The following is a 15447-nucleotide window of genomic DNA, read 5'->3' as shown; positions in this document are numbered from 1 at the left end:
TGTAAAGATCTAAACGTCGGCTGCTGTAAATTTACCTAACAAATATATGCAAAACTAGCTCTATAGACAGCATATCTGAACTGTTAGTTTAGGGTTATAAAGGGCAGCTACACTGTACTGAAGGCATGCATAGAGCCTGTCTCGGTGCTGTTGCTTTGAGTGTCAGATAAGGCTCTGCTCATTCTCTCTCGCAGCTGATGACATTCCTCTACTGTTGCCACCTTCCATATTGGGTGGTTAGACTCTGATTAACATTTAAAAATCCATGTTATTGTGTCCTCCCCTGTGCATTGCTGACTGGTGATATCAGATCTGCAGCAGCAGTACCCGATGATTATCTCTCTGATTGGCCCAGTACTTCTGCTGTGCTTTGTATTAAGTGTTGATTTTAAAAATCTGTTTAAACAGTCTGATTCTACTTCCAGCGAAGACAAAATGTCCCATTAAGTGGTAAAAACACACATTTTAGCCTCCAAAGTCTAATATGCTTACACATAAGAAATGGATAATTTTTGTGCTCTTTTTCAGTTTATTTCAGCTGTAAATTGTCAGCATTCACAGCTTCCTCTCTGACTTGATTTTATACAAGATACCATTTACATTGAAAGGGAGGTGTAGAATAATCCAGCTGTCGAAATGTGATAAAAATGCATTTTTCTTTATTTTTTTTCTCTCCTGGTACTTTGCAACTCATTTTCTTTTTTGAGTTGTTCTTCAGTGTTTTCAACTGATGCTTTGTTCATTTTAAATGTCTTTCCCTAAAGAAATATGCTACGGTAAAAGAAAGGCTTAGTTTGTTTTAAGCCTGAGATAGCTGCATGTCAATCAAGATTGTTTTTCTTCCAGCACAGATACTTGAGGAATTTGGAGGGAGGGTTAGACACTCAGTTGAGGAGGAGAGCAGGACAAAACTGTGTTCTTCAACAGAAAATAACACTTAGGCTTTCTTTTATTGGTTAAATAAAGACTATCAGTCATCCTCAAGGCAATTTTTGTCCATCTCAAAATATTGGTAATTAATTTAGCTTTTTGTCTCATTTAAGTGTAAATTGAATTCAGTGCTTTTAAAATATGTTATTTTCCCATTGACATATTAAGATTTATCATAATTAAGACTAACAAGTGGACAGTTGTCTGTTTCTGAATTTGATGGCCCATGATGACTTGCTCAAGGGTTGGGCAATATGGCCTAAAGATTAAATCTCTGATTTCTTTATTTTTAATTTGATTTACGATTTTTTCCAGATTTGATTTTATTTTTCACCCCCCTATTTATAAAGGAAAACAATAAATACAAATGGGGCAGCAGGTCTTTGGCTTTGCGACCCTGCTCCTTTTGTGCATATGTGCTTTGCGCAAAAGATTCGACTATCTGCTATATCAGCTATCTGGACCGGGAACCTTGTGTAATAGAAATTAAACCTGCTTTGACCCCTGTCATAAAATAAATTTCAAAGCAAGTGATTTTTGTCATCCGGATTAAAATATTCAAGCAGGGCTAAAGAATATTTTATGAATTCAAATTGAGCTAATTTCATTTAGAAGCATCAGGGTCAAATTTTGACTTTTAAGTCTCTCTGTTTGAAGGATTTTTTTAAACTGCAAATAGGTCATTATAATGAGTTGTCATGAGCATATCAATAAAATGAAATTACACATTTATTACTGGATTTCAGGGCCAAAGATATTAAAAACAATCATGTTTTTTAAATATCACCTCAATTTCAATCCACTTCTTTTTTCTGTATGTTCTGTATCTGCAGTCGTCTGGATGCAAACCACATTACAACCGTTCCTGACGAAAGCTTCGAAGGTCTCCAACAGCTTCGCCACCTTTGGCTTGATGACAACCACCTGACCGAGGTCCCTGTCACTTCCCTGAGACACCAGTCAAACCTCCAAGCTCTGACTCTGGCACTGAACCGCATCTTGTATATCCCAGACAACGCCTTCAGAAACCTGACTAGTCTGGTGGTGCTGTAAGTCTTAAGCTTCTGGTTTGATTGTGGTTTAGGATATGAATGTTCAGTGTTGCATTAAGAGTTTACAATATGATTGACTCATTTCTCTGGAGAGTTAGCCTTAGTGCAGGGCGTGTACAGAGGAACATAACCACCAAACCATGAGGTCCAATTGGCTATAAATGATGGTTTCCTCAGCAAAGGCTATTAAAAACCAGCCTTGAAGTAACAAAACCATGGACTATTTTATTATAATCTGGAAGTGAAAAGAAGAAAATGCCAGTAATCTGGTTAATATTGAATTTAGAAATGTCTTAATCAAAAATAGTCCCAAGTTACCAAATGTAATATCATTCAAATAAGGTGAATAAGGATTTACTCCTCAAAGACTCAAGTCGAAAGACAACAAACAAGTCTTCACTTAATTTAAAAACGGAAGCAGGTTAGATTCATCTTTATGGAGAAATAAAACTGAATAGCCCCAGCTTAACAGTGGAAGGTTATCCCATACTGTCTGATCATTTCACCTATTGAAAGCATGTTCATAGTCAAGACAATTGGCCCAAGAACCAGGGACGTGGCTAGATCTATTTTAGGGTGGCTGAAGTCATCCCTTCGTTGGTATTAGCCACCCCATAATTATTTTGCGATTTTTATTGTTATTTTTTTATTTATTGATTTTTTTTCCATATAACCCCAAACAATTGCAGTAAAGCACTGAAAACGAGCCACCAAGAAGGCAAGTTAATCTGAAGATAAGTTCCTGTTAGTTTATTTACAAACACAATTATTTATACAATTATTAATATCGTTAGGATATTCATTTCCTTCATTGGCTCCGCGTCCAGCGTCACGTCACGTGGTACACGGCCATCAACTGGACCATAGCAGCTTTGCAGTGCAGCAACAGCGCGCCCTTTGAATCTCCACACAGTCATCGAGCTTGATTAGGAAAGTTATGGTTGCGTGCAGATACATACGGTGAGTTTGCCATTTGATGTCAGCGGTTTACATTTTCTTCACTTTACCTGGAGTGAGGAAAGAGACAATATAGGCCTAATAGCTTGTCTGATTCAGTAGGAATTACGTTACCATGGTGAACAAAGTCAGTGGTGTGGGAAAACACGATGTTGTTGTAGCCTACTAGCATCATTATAATAGTTTTGTCACAGGAGCAGTGATGGGCAGTAGCGCCGCTACATGTAGCGAAGCTATTAGTTTAACTACATTTTCAAGTAGCTTGACCGTAGCGTCGCTGCTTTATTTATCAAGTAACTTTCCTGTAGCGACGTTATTGTTTTGATCAAGTAGCGACGTAGCGTCCACAAACGCTACAAAATCCAGGGCAAAACTAAGAAATGAAACCAGGTTTTCTATTTCTAAACAACAATCAGCCACAAAACTACTGTAAATAGCAGTTTCAGCTGACGCTTTATAAGTGGCGTAGTAGCACAGGCACACTCCGTAGGGTTAAACAAGCGCACCTTTTCCGAGGCTGTCGTTCTATTGGCTGGAAAGGTTGCTAGGCAACGATCCAACTGCAGTCTGAGAGAGCAAAACAAATCCGCAAGCAGAGCGTAACTGAGACCCGTGCAGAGCGGAGATGGAGGCAAGCGAGAGGAAAAAATATCTGTGATAATATAGAAAATATCTGTTTAAATCTGAGAGAAGAAACAAAGATTTTTGAGAGAAGAGAAAATATTTGAGAGAGAGCGCATGTTTTGAGTGTGAGCATTATAAGTTTTGAGTGCAAGAAGATGAAATTCTTTTCTCTAATTGAAGTTATGTGCTCTTGCATTATGGCAGGATAATTCTCCCATATCTATGTGCCACCAGTCTGATAGGGCGACACTGTGTGATATGGTAGTGCTTCCTTGGGTTGACTATAGTTCTAAGTTGTACGTTTCATATACTGTTGATTTTGTGTTTTCATTAATACATTGTACTTAAAAATACTTCCTTTATTTGCATTAAAACTTTGTCAGACTGATGTGAAAAAGTCTCAAGGATATCCTTCTTTGCAATGATGCTATTGCCTATTGCCTACTGTCCATTTATGCAACTTGTATTTTGTGGTTAAACTTTAGATTAAGCAGAAATCTATCAAAGATAATGCTGCATTTATTGTTAAGTTCCTCACATATATGTGTTTCTCTCTGTGCCAGGTGTAGAGAAAGACATGCCAAAGTCCAGGTCACACACACACACCAAGCACACACACAGAAACAGGGTTATTGCAAAGCAGACAGGGGTTCCTGACAGGTTGTGGGTGCAGGGGAGATGGGGAAAGATGAATGGCCAGGTTAAGGGTTTATGAAGATGTTGGGAGTCTGTTGGTTAGACAACTGTCTTCTGTAGAAGGTTTCCATTATGATGAGTGGCGAACCACTTGCCTTCTTCCATTTATGCAGTAATGCATGGCACCTACCATTTACTCTTTGTAATTTAGCACATTTTAACTGGTGTAGTTTAGTTGGTGAAGTAGCATTAGTGAGGGAAGTGTTTCCCAGGTATGTTGCTCTTAAAATAATGAATTTATAGACAGCGCCTTAGAAAGTGCACTGAAAAAATTTCGGCGCGCGCATAGCGCGCGCAATATCTTACCTAGGGGCTAAGCCACCCATGTCTCTCAAACCTAGTGACGGCCCTGCCAAGAACTGATCTTTGTGGTACTCAACAAATACCTCTGGAATATAATGATTGATCATTAACAAACAAATTGAAATTTGAAAAATAGAATATTTAAACAACTAGTACTGTTCCATAAATTCCTAAAGGATGTTCAAGCCTTTTCAAGAGAAGATTGCAATAAAATCTATCTAATACAAGGAGAAAAATCCCTGATAGGAGGGATTTGATGTATCATAGCTTAGGTAAACATTTATAAAAATGTTAGTAATGTCTTAAAGTTGGAAAACACAATTTTTTATAATTAATCATTATTCCTCTTTTCTTTATATTACCAGGAGTAACATCAGATGGATGTTTTTGCAAGACTAAAATATTAGAAATTTGTAAGATTCTAAAGTGTCAGAGAGGTATTTGAAGATTTGTTGAGACTATGTTCAACAGGCAGATGGTTAAAGTCGTAGGGAAGCGGCTGTTCCAACCCTTACATTTCCGAATTCTCCCAAGTGGTGCCTGACTTTAGTGAATACAGTGAATGTGATTGGTCGATTATTAAGGGGGCAGGATTGTTGTGGCGGAAGGTTCGCAAGCAAGTTTGGTTGTGGCCGGTTTGTCTGAAGCATCTTGCTAACAGTTAGCAACTATGTGCTAGTAGGTTCCCAATGGGAATATCCATTGGGACCAAGTAGCAGTAAATTGGTGACCTAGAAGCGACACTGTCAAGGAACGTTATGGAAAGCTGAAAAATGCAAGAGGAGGAGAGTTTTGTGTCGGAGGTTGTGGATGAGTCTCCGTCATACATTTTTTATTTAGAGGAGGAAAGCGGGGACAAAGTTGTTGTGGAAGGGGACGCAAGGACGGCAGTTAGCTTTGTTAGATTTAGAAAGCTTACAGTCGTACATGTTTGAGACTTTGCCTCGCAACGCAATGAAGAAATAAGACATGTATTTTCCTCCCATATTTACATAATAAAAACAACATAACAAAGCTTTGTTAAAATCATTTTCCTTTTGTAAAGTATTTTTTCTTAAGGTTTCTACCCATGTTTTGCTGTTTTTTTCCCCATGCAGACACATTGGAGGCTAAACGTGCCTTTTTTGTTGTTGTTGTTTTATTTTTTTATTTCTATTTCTGACATTGAAAAAGTTAACATTAGAAGCTGTTGCTTAGCCTCTATCAGTGATATAAGCTTAATTTTATCGATTGAGAGAAAAGCTCCACCTTCCAAGTGGAAATCTTGTGTTAGTTTCGGGGTGATTTCACCAAAGTTGTTATTGCTGTTTCACATTTGCATAAACAAAAACACACACGCACCCATGCACACAGAGTGGTACTGGTGAAGGTTTCTATAAACATGTCAGAATAAACAGGAAGAAAAGAGCTGAATTTATTAGTGAGCTCAGCTCTGCTGCTTAGAACAGATACAGTGCAGGCACTCCATTCACTTAGCATGTTGCACGTAGATAATATTTCTACTAATGTTCTAATGTATGCAAGTATGTGAGTAGTAAATATTTGACTATGTTTGAATATTTCACATATAAACTCAATTTGTGTTTCTAGGCATCTTCATAACAACCAAATTAAGGAGATAGGAGCCAACTGTTTTGCTGGATTGGTGAATCTGGAGACGCTGTAAGTCCACAGCTATTCAGTGTTTTGTTTATGTGTGTGTGCAGATGTATACTTGCATGTCTGTGCGTGTTTATGTATCAGTTTAAGTCAGTTTGGGTTTTTGGACTCTAGTTTGTATGTGCCAACAGCTCCCCCGCCCACCTCTGCTGCAGTCCCCCAGACATCATTGTGTCCACTTCCTCCTTTAATTGCTCTAGGATAAATAGAGCAAAGTACATGATGCTTATCAAAATTTCCCTCCCAACTGTTCACTTCCTACTGCTTCACAGCCTAGTGGAAAAGCTACTGATGCTCAGTTTCCTGAACGGTCAGCTGATCACTCTGAAATTCAACCTTTCCTCTGACGTCTTGACAAAAATCAGCGATATTCATTGTAGATTACGGTTTTGTTAAAAGTTGCATTGCAGCGCATTTGAACAACATGGTTGTTGGTGCTGATGTCTTGAAATGCACTCTGCATGTTCTGCTTCTTTTTTGCATCAAATATAACAAATCTCCCACTTAGATATTTTATATCATTGTGAGCAGATTCATACCCGACATTTTGGAGCCTGTTGCAGTAAAAACAATAGAGACATGTCTTATCTGCCTTGACAACAGGCGTTTGGAAGCAGTTTTCTGTTTTTCAGCTCTTAGTCTTATATAAGACTGGTTTTTATAAGTTCTATACATAATATCATGTAACCCAACAAAGTTATTCTAGTTTGATCAGAGAAGAGCTGTGCAATACTAGAAACAAAGAACAGAAATAATACTGATAACTAATATCTCAATAATATTGGTTGCACTTAATTTCTAGGCAGCTTAATTCAGGTGTTGTTATCGGTACGGCCTGGGCCAAAAAAAGTTGAAGTCATTAAATCACCAAAGTTCATCAAAATACATAAGAAACAAGCAAAATAAGACAAAAACTAATTTGTTAGCAGGAACCAAATAAAGACAGATTTGAGTTTTATGATGTTTTTTAACAGAAAAGTTAATAAATGACTTAAAATGACTTAATCTTATGGAAGCTTTTTGTAGTGATAATTAATAAACCTAATGCTTGTTTTTTTTTCTTTGAAATCTTGCAACTTTTTGTTGCCTTGATACAAAAAACAACTCTTAACTTAACACTGTGTTGGGGAACCAATTTATCTATTATCATTGATTCAATGGTCCATCTGCATTAAGGTTAGTAGTATAATTCCTGTAATGATAATGAAAGGAACTTAAAACTTCCTCCATCCTTTCATAGTCTTTTTATTTACGTTTGGGCTATCTTTGACTTTTCCAATAATCAAGAACATGATTAATTTCATTTTTCTCATTCTACAGCTCTCTGTAACGCTCTCTGTTTCTGCTTTTGTTTTGTTTAGAGATCTTAATTTTAACAACCTGAAGGAGTTTCCCAAAGCAATACAAGCCTTGCCCAAACTGAAGGAACTGTAAGTATGAAGCGATTAAAGATTAGGATCAAGTTATGGCTAATGCCATATCCTATGTTGTGTATATGTTAGAAATGACAAGTATTTGTACTTGAAGTTTTAAATTTGAAAAGTATAAAACTTTAGTGCAAAGGGGAGTGTTGGCTTAGTGGTTAAAGCATTGCTCTTGTGCTCTGAGAAGGTTGCAAGTACCTGGTTCAATCCCCACTCACTGCCTCTCTGGGCAAGACCCTTAACCCCCGATTGCTCCCTGGGCGCCACACAATGGCAGCCCACTGCTCCCCAAGGGGTAGGTAAAATGTCGAGGTAAATTTCACCTGTGTGAGATCAATAAAGTTCAACAAAAAAACAGAAGAGGCCGAGCCATATGAAAGGTTATAGTCACATATTTACAAATTTCATATCAGTGTTGCTTAAATGTATTTAGTTCAAGGTTTTTTTTTTAGCAGTTTTCCGTTTTCTATACAGATATTCAAATTGTCTTTTTATCACACAAATTTAATACAAATACAAAATTGTGTTTCGTGTTATTCTATGTAACAGAGGGATAAGACTGCATGTAAAGCTAGCCTTAGGTGAAAAGTAATTGTCTTCATTGCAAAATCATCATTTTAGGCCTAGGAAGTTTTGCATGGAAATGGGCATAAACTGCTTAATTTTCTACCAAATATTTCTAAAACGTTATTGTTTATGTAAAAAAAAAAAAAAAAAAAACGAATTGCTTTTTTGTAAAAATCTAAATTTAAGGATCTTAATATAAGTGTTTTAGATGTTAAAAAGAGAGTTAAGAAACTGTTGATTTTCTTTTTTTTTTGGTTTCTAAAGTAATATTTGCAAGTTTGTTCTCTTGTTTGTTCTTAATTTAATTCATCTAATTGAACTTAATGTATTTTCTTAATGTTAGTTTTGGTCTTATCTGCTATGTTGCCTTTGTCACATTAACCTACCACTGGAGATAAGCATCTAATCGCTGCCCCTTCACTTTCCTCTTGCAGCGGGTTTCACAGCAATGATATTGCTGCAATTCCAGAAGGGGCCTTTCACAACAACCCCATGCTACGAACCATGTAAGGTCAAACTCACACTGTGGACAAGCCTGCATGTGTTGTTTTTTTATTTTTTAAGGATACAAGTTTAGGCACAGAATGAATGTCCAGAAGATGGTGCCATACTCATTGTGCTCTCCCCTTTATTTTTGGCCTCATTTCAGACATCTTTATGACAACCCGTTGTCATTTGTGGGTGCTTCAGCCTTCCAAAATCTCTCAGATCTGCACTCCCTGTAAGTCTTACTTTAGACCACAAGTCAACATCTCTCCGACCTCCTCAGTGCAACTGTGACTAAAGCAAACTATGTGTGCTCTACAGCACCCCTAACTAATACTACAGCTTTAAGAAGATGCATTCTAGTATTTATTAAATGTGTCTTGCAGGATGTTACGTGGTGCCAGTTTGATGAAGGACTTCCCTATTCTCACATTGACTAATAATCTGGAAAGTCTGTAAGTGAAAAGTAAAATATTGTCTTATCCTTTCCCTGCTTTTGGTTATTTGTTTGTCAGATGATAATATCCAGCAACTTGTTTTTTTTTTTTTTACCTGTAGGACTCTCTCAGGTACCAAGATATCATCCATACCCACCAATCTGTGTGAAGATCTCAGGTTGCTTCAGACACTGTAAGGGAATCTTCCAGTTGTAACCTTTGGCATGTTGTTAGAGCTAAGAAATGAAACAATCATCATAACATATATATTTTTTTGCATTTGCAAAAAACAAGTACATTCTAATTAAAATTGGAGCTCAGCATTCCAAAAGTCCATTAGACCAACAGCCTTGCAGTTACATGTTTTGCTGATATGCTGCAGCCTTACTTCATGAATACCTCATTTGGACTGACAGCAGGGGGTCCATTAACTCCTAAATGAGTAGTTCCAGTGTCAATGTAAATCACATCATTCAGTCTGGCTTTCAGGGCATGCTCTGAATTCCTCCTGTTCCCATTCGCTTCAGCTTGCTACTTCAGGTTATTGTGTGTAAATCTTGATGTTAATCTGGTCACAGTGGTGCTTCTCAATAGTAAGATTATTTCAATTCATAACATGAAACCAAATGATTATGTTTTTGCCAGATAATGGAAAAGTGGCTTGCTGCTATTGTACAATTAGCCTGTTGGTTTACAGCAGTAAAAAGAAAAGCATTATTTATTATTTCAACTGAAAAATACCCTTTGCCAAAACCCATCCCACTATGTGGGAGACCATAAGGAAAACTTAAGGTAAAGTAAAAGTTGTGACAGTGTAGCATCTAAGGTAAGCATTTCTTCCTGGCTTCTGGAAGGTCGTAGAAGTCATAAAGTCCTAAATTTGATCTTTTTTATGCCTTAAATGTTTGAAATACATCCTTATTTTCAATTTTGTGACCTAAAAATCTGTATTCTTTTTAGAATTTCAATCTTCTTTCCCCCACCTTCCTTTTTTAAATGAATTGTTTCTGTAATTTATAGTTTTGACTGAGGATTTCAGGTGTTGTTATGCTGTGACTAAATTACAAATCCCATGATGAAGAAAAGCCGCTGAAAGGAATTTAACTCCAGACTATCTGCCCTCCACAGCACCTGTAAAATGATTCTGCTATTTTAATGAACTTTACAGTTCATTAAAATATTCTTGTTACATTTTCCAATACCAGTTCCATCACCACATGAAAATAATATTTGTAGAGAATTTCTCTTTCCCAAAGCTTTTTGTCATTTCCATTAGACTTAGGGACCAATTTGTTAGCCAAAGTGTTGAAAAACACCACAATAACTCAATAACTGGTTGTAGCTGTTAAGGAAGGACATTTCTGGAAATTCTTTGTGTTAGGGTTATGTTTTATAATTAAAGTTCTAAGAATTTGATGTTAAAAACATTGCTTTTATTTTACAAAATGATGAATTGCCTCCTCCTAAGATACAGGAAAACCGATGCACATAATTAGACTGTTTCCCTGTTGATTTATCTTGTTATTGAAGTGTTTTTTATTTTTTATTTAGTGACCTGTCCTACAATGAGGTGACGGAATTACCGTCCTTTCAGGGTTGTAGCCGGCTGCAGGAGATGTGAGTGTCGACCTTGATGAAGTTAATAAAGCTATTAAAAAATACGCCCTAAGTTGTTTTACCTACATATTCCAAAAAAGGACAAAAATTCTTCTTTAAATTTGCAGAAGCTTCCAACACAATCGTATTCAAGAAGTCGACAGAGATACTTTCCAGGGTCTCTCAGTGTTGCGTTTGTTGTAAGTCTTTTCACACTCTCAATATCAAATTTGAGTCAAAGAAAAAAATGTGTTTTAATCCAGCTTTTTACTTTTGTTGTGATTTTTAAGAGACCTAAGTAGAAACAAAATTCGAGTTATCCACAAAGATGCTTTCCTCACCCTCACTGGACTCACCAACCTGTGAGTGGAACCTTATAGGGAAAAAAAAAAACAGGAGTACTTTATGTTTTTTATTGGATAAAAAATGATCATTATTCCTACAATTCTGCAGAGATCTGAGCATGAACGCCTTGTCTATGATTCCAACAACTGGACTGAGTTCCCTCAGTCAGCTGAAACTTTCAGGAAACCCACAGATGAAAAATGTTCTACCTGCAAAAAACCTTCCAAAACTCCGGTAAGTGAGAAAGATTGGATGTTTTCTCTTTTCAGTCTAAAAGGTTTGGAAGAGGCTGTAGGTTAAATTTGAGAAACTGTTGCATGTGTTTGTTCATCCTTCTCCATTTTATTATTTTTTTTGTTTTATGTTTAGAAAAAGAAAAAACCTTAAGATATTCTACAATACCATACAGTTTTGATACTCCATGAGTATTTTTCTCCCTTTTCTCTTGTAATATTCTTACACTTAGATTTTTGTCTCTGCATATTAATTTATCTAATGCATAACTGCTCATTTATTTCAGTGATTATGCTACAAGTAGATCATTTTACTGAATTATTATTCAATGCAATAAATCATTTTTGGAAGTCCACTTGTAAGTAAATAAGTTACACTCCGGTGTGAAATTTAGTCCATAGAAAGGTTTCAGGAAAAAGGTGTGTAATATTTTAGAGATAGGTTGTTGTTTAAAATATTGCTTTAAGTTTAGAAAATCTCTAAGTTTTGCTCTGATGTCCACCGGACTACAGCTGATGAGTATTTTATAATTGATTAATCAGAGTCGGTTATTACTCAATTTATTTGACAGAATTAACAAATTTATATTTCTACCTCTTTATTCCAAAATAGAAAATTTGGACTGATAGAGAGAATAAGCTCACAAAAACAGGTTGTTAGAAGTATTTTGCTGCAGAAGTGTTATTAATGAACAATTGTGCTTCAAACTAAGAAGTTTAGGTTTAACAGATTGTTAATCAGTCCATTAGTAGACTATATTATCCACATAAAAGCAATTTAAAAAGGTGAACCTAAAAAAATGATAATTTGACAGCAAATCCTCATGACAATGAAATAAACCACCATCCCATCTCAAAGACTTTTTACATTTTATCTGCATTTAAGTAAAAATGACATGCTGTTTACTTGTACGTATATTTATTTTTACAGGGATGTTCATATCTTAAAGTGTTTTTACTTGTTCTTCAGCATAAGATATTCTGAGCTGGTGTATCAACAAAATTAGATATTGGGTACATAATGTCAATAATGTACAGCGCCAGGTCCACACAGACATTTTCAGCAAATTTGAGCCTAATCATGATATTGTTGCCTTAAATCAGTCAGAAGGAAATTGTTTTCTGATTATAGGGTCCATAATCTGATCAGATCCATGTAAACTTGTTTAGATCATGCCATTCGGAAGAGGTAACCAGCAGAGCACTTTAAGAGGTGTTCATTTCCTCCCACTTGTATCCTGTAACCTACACATTAACCAGGAGCCCGTAGTTTAATAATGTAAAGCAAAAACGCCTCAATCGCTACCAAAACCTGGAGCAGGTTAATTTTGGGCTTTCAGGACATTCAGAACAAGCCCACCTTTGCATCTGTTGTCAAATTTACAATACTACAAAAACTCGGTGAACGTCCAAGTGATTCTCTGGTCATTTAGATGCAGCATCAAAAATGCAGCTTTCTCTTTTAATCCAAGCATATTCTAATCTGATCAAGGATTTTTTTCTTATTCAAAGATTGCTACGTTCATTTGCCAGCTTACAAGCAAATGTCAACATCAGCTGAGCTATCAGTTGCTTTTCTGGGCGTAACGCAGGATTCCACTGAGCCACTCGCTGTCGGTGTTTCCTCACTTCCAAACAGAACAAAAATGAATTATTGTTGTGACTCACTCTGCTGCTGAGCCCCCTTCATCCTCATTGATTACTGCATGATGTCTCAGCTGCTGCATAATCAGTTTGGTGCTATTGTTTCCATCACTTTCCAAAGCTTGCATTTGACCCATTATGTAGTTTATTATTATTCTGCCATGAGCTCCCACTCTTTTGATGACTTGGTTTGAACCGTTTTCTCTGGGTTGGTATTGTAAGAGTTAATTTCAATTTTTATATAAATTCATGAAGAAAATTTATAAATAAAACGTATATGATGCAACCTCAAGCTTACCAAGGGCCATAATGAGAGGCTTAGAGAGGCTTTTTTAAATACTAATGCTACTGGTAATATTATTTGATTTGGAGTGTAGGGATTGTTAAATAATTTCATACCCAAGATGACACTCTGATCACATTAGACCAAATGTAACTTTTTGTCCAACATACAAACTAATACGTCATACAGACATTTAATACCCTGAACACACCAGTCCCGTGGTGAACAGTAGTGGCAGTATCATGCTGTGGGGTGCTGTTGTTCATGAGAAGGTAGGGAAGCTGGTTGGAATCGATTGGAAGATGGGCAAAACTAAATAGAAGAGAGAAAACGTACTAAAGGCTGCCAAAGGTTCCATGCCAGGGCACGACAAATCTAAAAAAATACACACAGAGCTAATATAGATTTGATGAAATCAAATTCATTTGTGTTAATGGACAAGACATGAAATGGGATGTTTACAAATGCGTTGTGCTAAACGAAGCATTTGGGTTAAGAAGATTTTGATGATAAGAAAAGGCTCTAAAATGTGGTAGAGATAGATTTAACTGCATCAAAAGGCTGTTCTAATTATGAAGAGCCGGAGACTTTTCCCACTAAAATAATCTGAACAGTCAACCTTTTATTTAATGATTTAATTCCATAAATCCACAATAAATCATTTTAAAGTCATTGGTTATGTGACATTCTGTCAAAGGTTCAAGATGTATCAATTAACTTCCCTGAGATATTGTAGTTGTTTTCTTTTTCTTTTTTCTTTTTTCTTTTTTTACATTTTTTATAGCATGGATTGCTCGTCAGTGGAAATGATGGAAACAAATAACACAGTGGAAAGTAGGAAAAAATGAAGCGAATAATACATCTGGAAACAATAAGAACCTTAAATAAAATACAATCTCAACAGCCAGGGATCTTTGTTTTGGAATGTGTTTTACAAGGTTATAGAGACAGTGTTTTTGGGACTTGGACAAACTGTATTGCAAAAGACTGAGTGCTTAAACTGTTGTTTAATTAAGCTGATACCCTGGAAACCCTTAAGAAATGTCATTCAAAGGGACAGAGAAGAAGAATCCAACTCTGTGAGTTAGCATTTAATGAGAAAGCCAGGCAGATCTGTTTTCTGCATAGTGGTTCCTATTTTAGGAAAACATCCAAATATTTGTATAAAAACAACCAGAAAGCCCAAATATTTCCTGAGGCATTCACTTCCAATGCTCTCCTCAGAAGGTTTTTGTAAAGATGACGTGCCATTATCAGCAACACAACTCAGCTTGACTCTAAAAGCCTTGTGTGTTTTAATGATTGTTTGCAGGTCGATCTCTGTTCCCTACGCCTACCAGTGCTGTGCATTCGTTGGATGTGAGTCAGCAATGAGGTCTTCTGAGGAAACTGACAGGAAGAAATCTACAGGTGGGAATGTTGCAGGAAGTTCTTTTTTTTTTTTTTCCTAGAAATGGATAGCTGGCTTGTGACCATGTGCTCTCTCTCTATTAGAGGATACATTGAACCACTGAGGTTCAAGTTTAACTTTGAGAAAAGTAAAATAGGAATTTATACATTGACATTTTTGGCTGTCCAATCTGCAAGAATTACATTAGATGATTGTTGCTTTGAAAAAGACGAAAGAATCCAGATTCTCTGACAGCCTTAAAAAATGGCAATTTTCTTTGAGCAATTTCTCTCTCAGAATGATTATTGAAAAAGGAAAATTGAAGAATTATACATTTAAAGTCATAGGGAAATCATATTTGAATCCCAACTCATTCTGGCTTAAATATGTATATAAATGTACTCTTTATCAGATGATATCGTCCCAAAATTTATTTTATGCAGGCCAGTTAGTTACACGTCATCTTGTAAACCTAAATTCGGCCAATCATATATCAACGGTCATCTGTCAACGAAATCTTTTTGGTCATAGCATCTTTATTCATATGTCGGAGCTAATATACGCAACGGTTGAAATAAGAATAATTTACCATTGGTTACTTCTCAGTGTTCACTGGGATGGACATCTGTGTCTTTGGCAGGCGTAGAGCTAACAGAACTGGCAGCGTTGCGAGGCAAGGGCTCAAACATGTACGGCTGTAAGCCTTCTACACCAAACCAAGCTTCTGCCTCCCTGGCGTCCTCTTCCATAGCAACTTTGTCCCTGCTTTCCTCTAAATAAAAAACGGATGACGGAGGAGACTCATCCACGACCTCTGACAC

General features: G+C 36.5%; 1 protein-coding gene across 1 annotated transcript in view; it reads left to right on the top strand.

The window, feature by feature from the left end:
- Positions 1–15447, top strand: part of lgr4 (leucine-rich repeat containing G protein-coupled receptor 4) — a 39633-nt gene that overhangs the window by 18870 nt on the left and 5316 nt on the right. The window contains exons 5-16 of the mRNA XM_038283744.1: positions 1764–1979; positions 6153–6224; positions 7583–7651; positions 8647–8718; positions 8862–8933; positions 9085–9153; positions 9257–9328; positions 10687–10752; positions 10860–10931; positions 11022–11093; positions 11185–11310; positions 14549–14646. Coding sequence (XP_038139672.1) covers positions 1764–1979; positions 6153–6224; positions 7583–7651; positions 8647–8718; positions 8862–8933; positions 9085–9153; positions 9257–9328; positions 10687–10752; positions 10860–10931; positions 11022–11093; positions 11185–11310; positions 14549–14646 — 1076 coding nt within the window. The remainder of the gene's footprint in view (positions 1–1763; positions 1980–6152; positions 6225–7582; positions 7652–8646; positions 8719–8861; positions 8934–9084; positions 9154–9256; positions 9329–10686; positions 10753–10859; positions 10932–11021; positions 11094–11184; positions 11311–14548; positions 14647–15447) is intronic.

This window comes from Cyprinodon tularosa, unplaced genomic scaffold, assembly GCF_016077235.1.
Source record: "Cyprinodon tularosa strain WSP-4 unplaced genomic scaffold, ASM1607723v1 ctg197, whole genome shotgun sequence".
NCBI classification, from domain to species: domain Eukaryota; kingdom Metazoa; phylum Chordata; class Actinopteri; order Cyprinodontiformes; family Cyprinodontidae; genus Cyprinodon; species Cyprinodon tularosa.
Note: the sequence above shows the minus strand (reverse complement) of the source record. Positions and strands in the feature narration are given on the sequence as shown.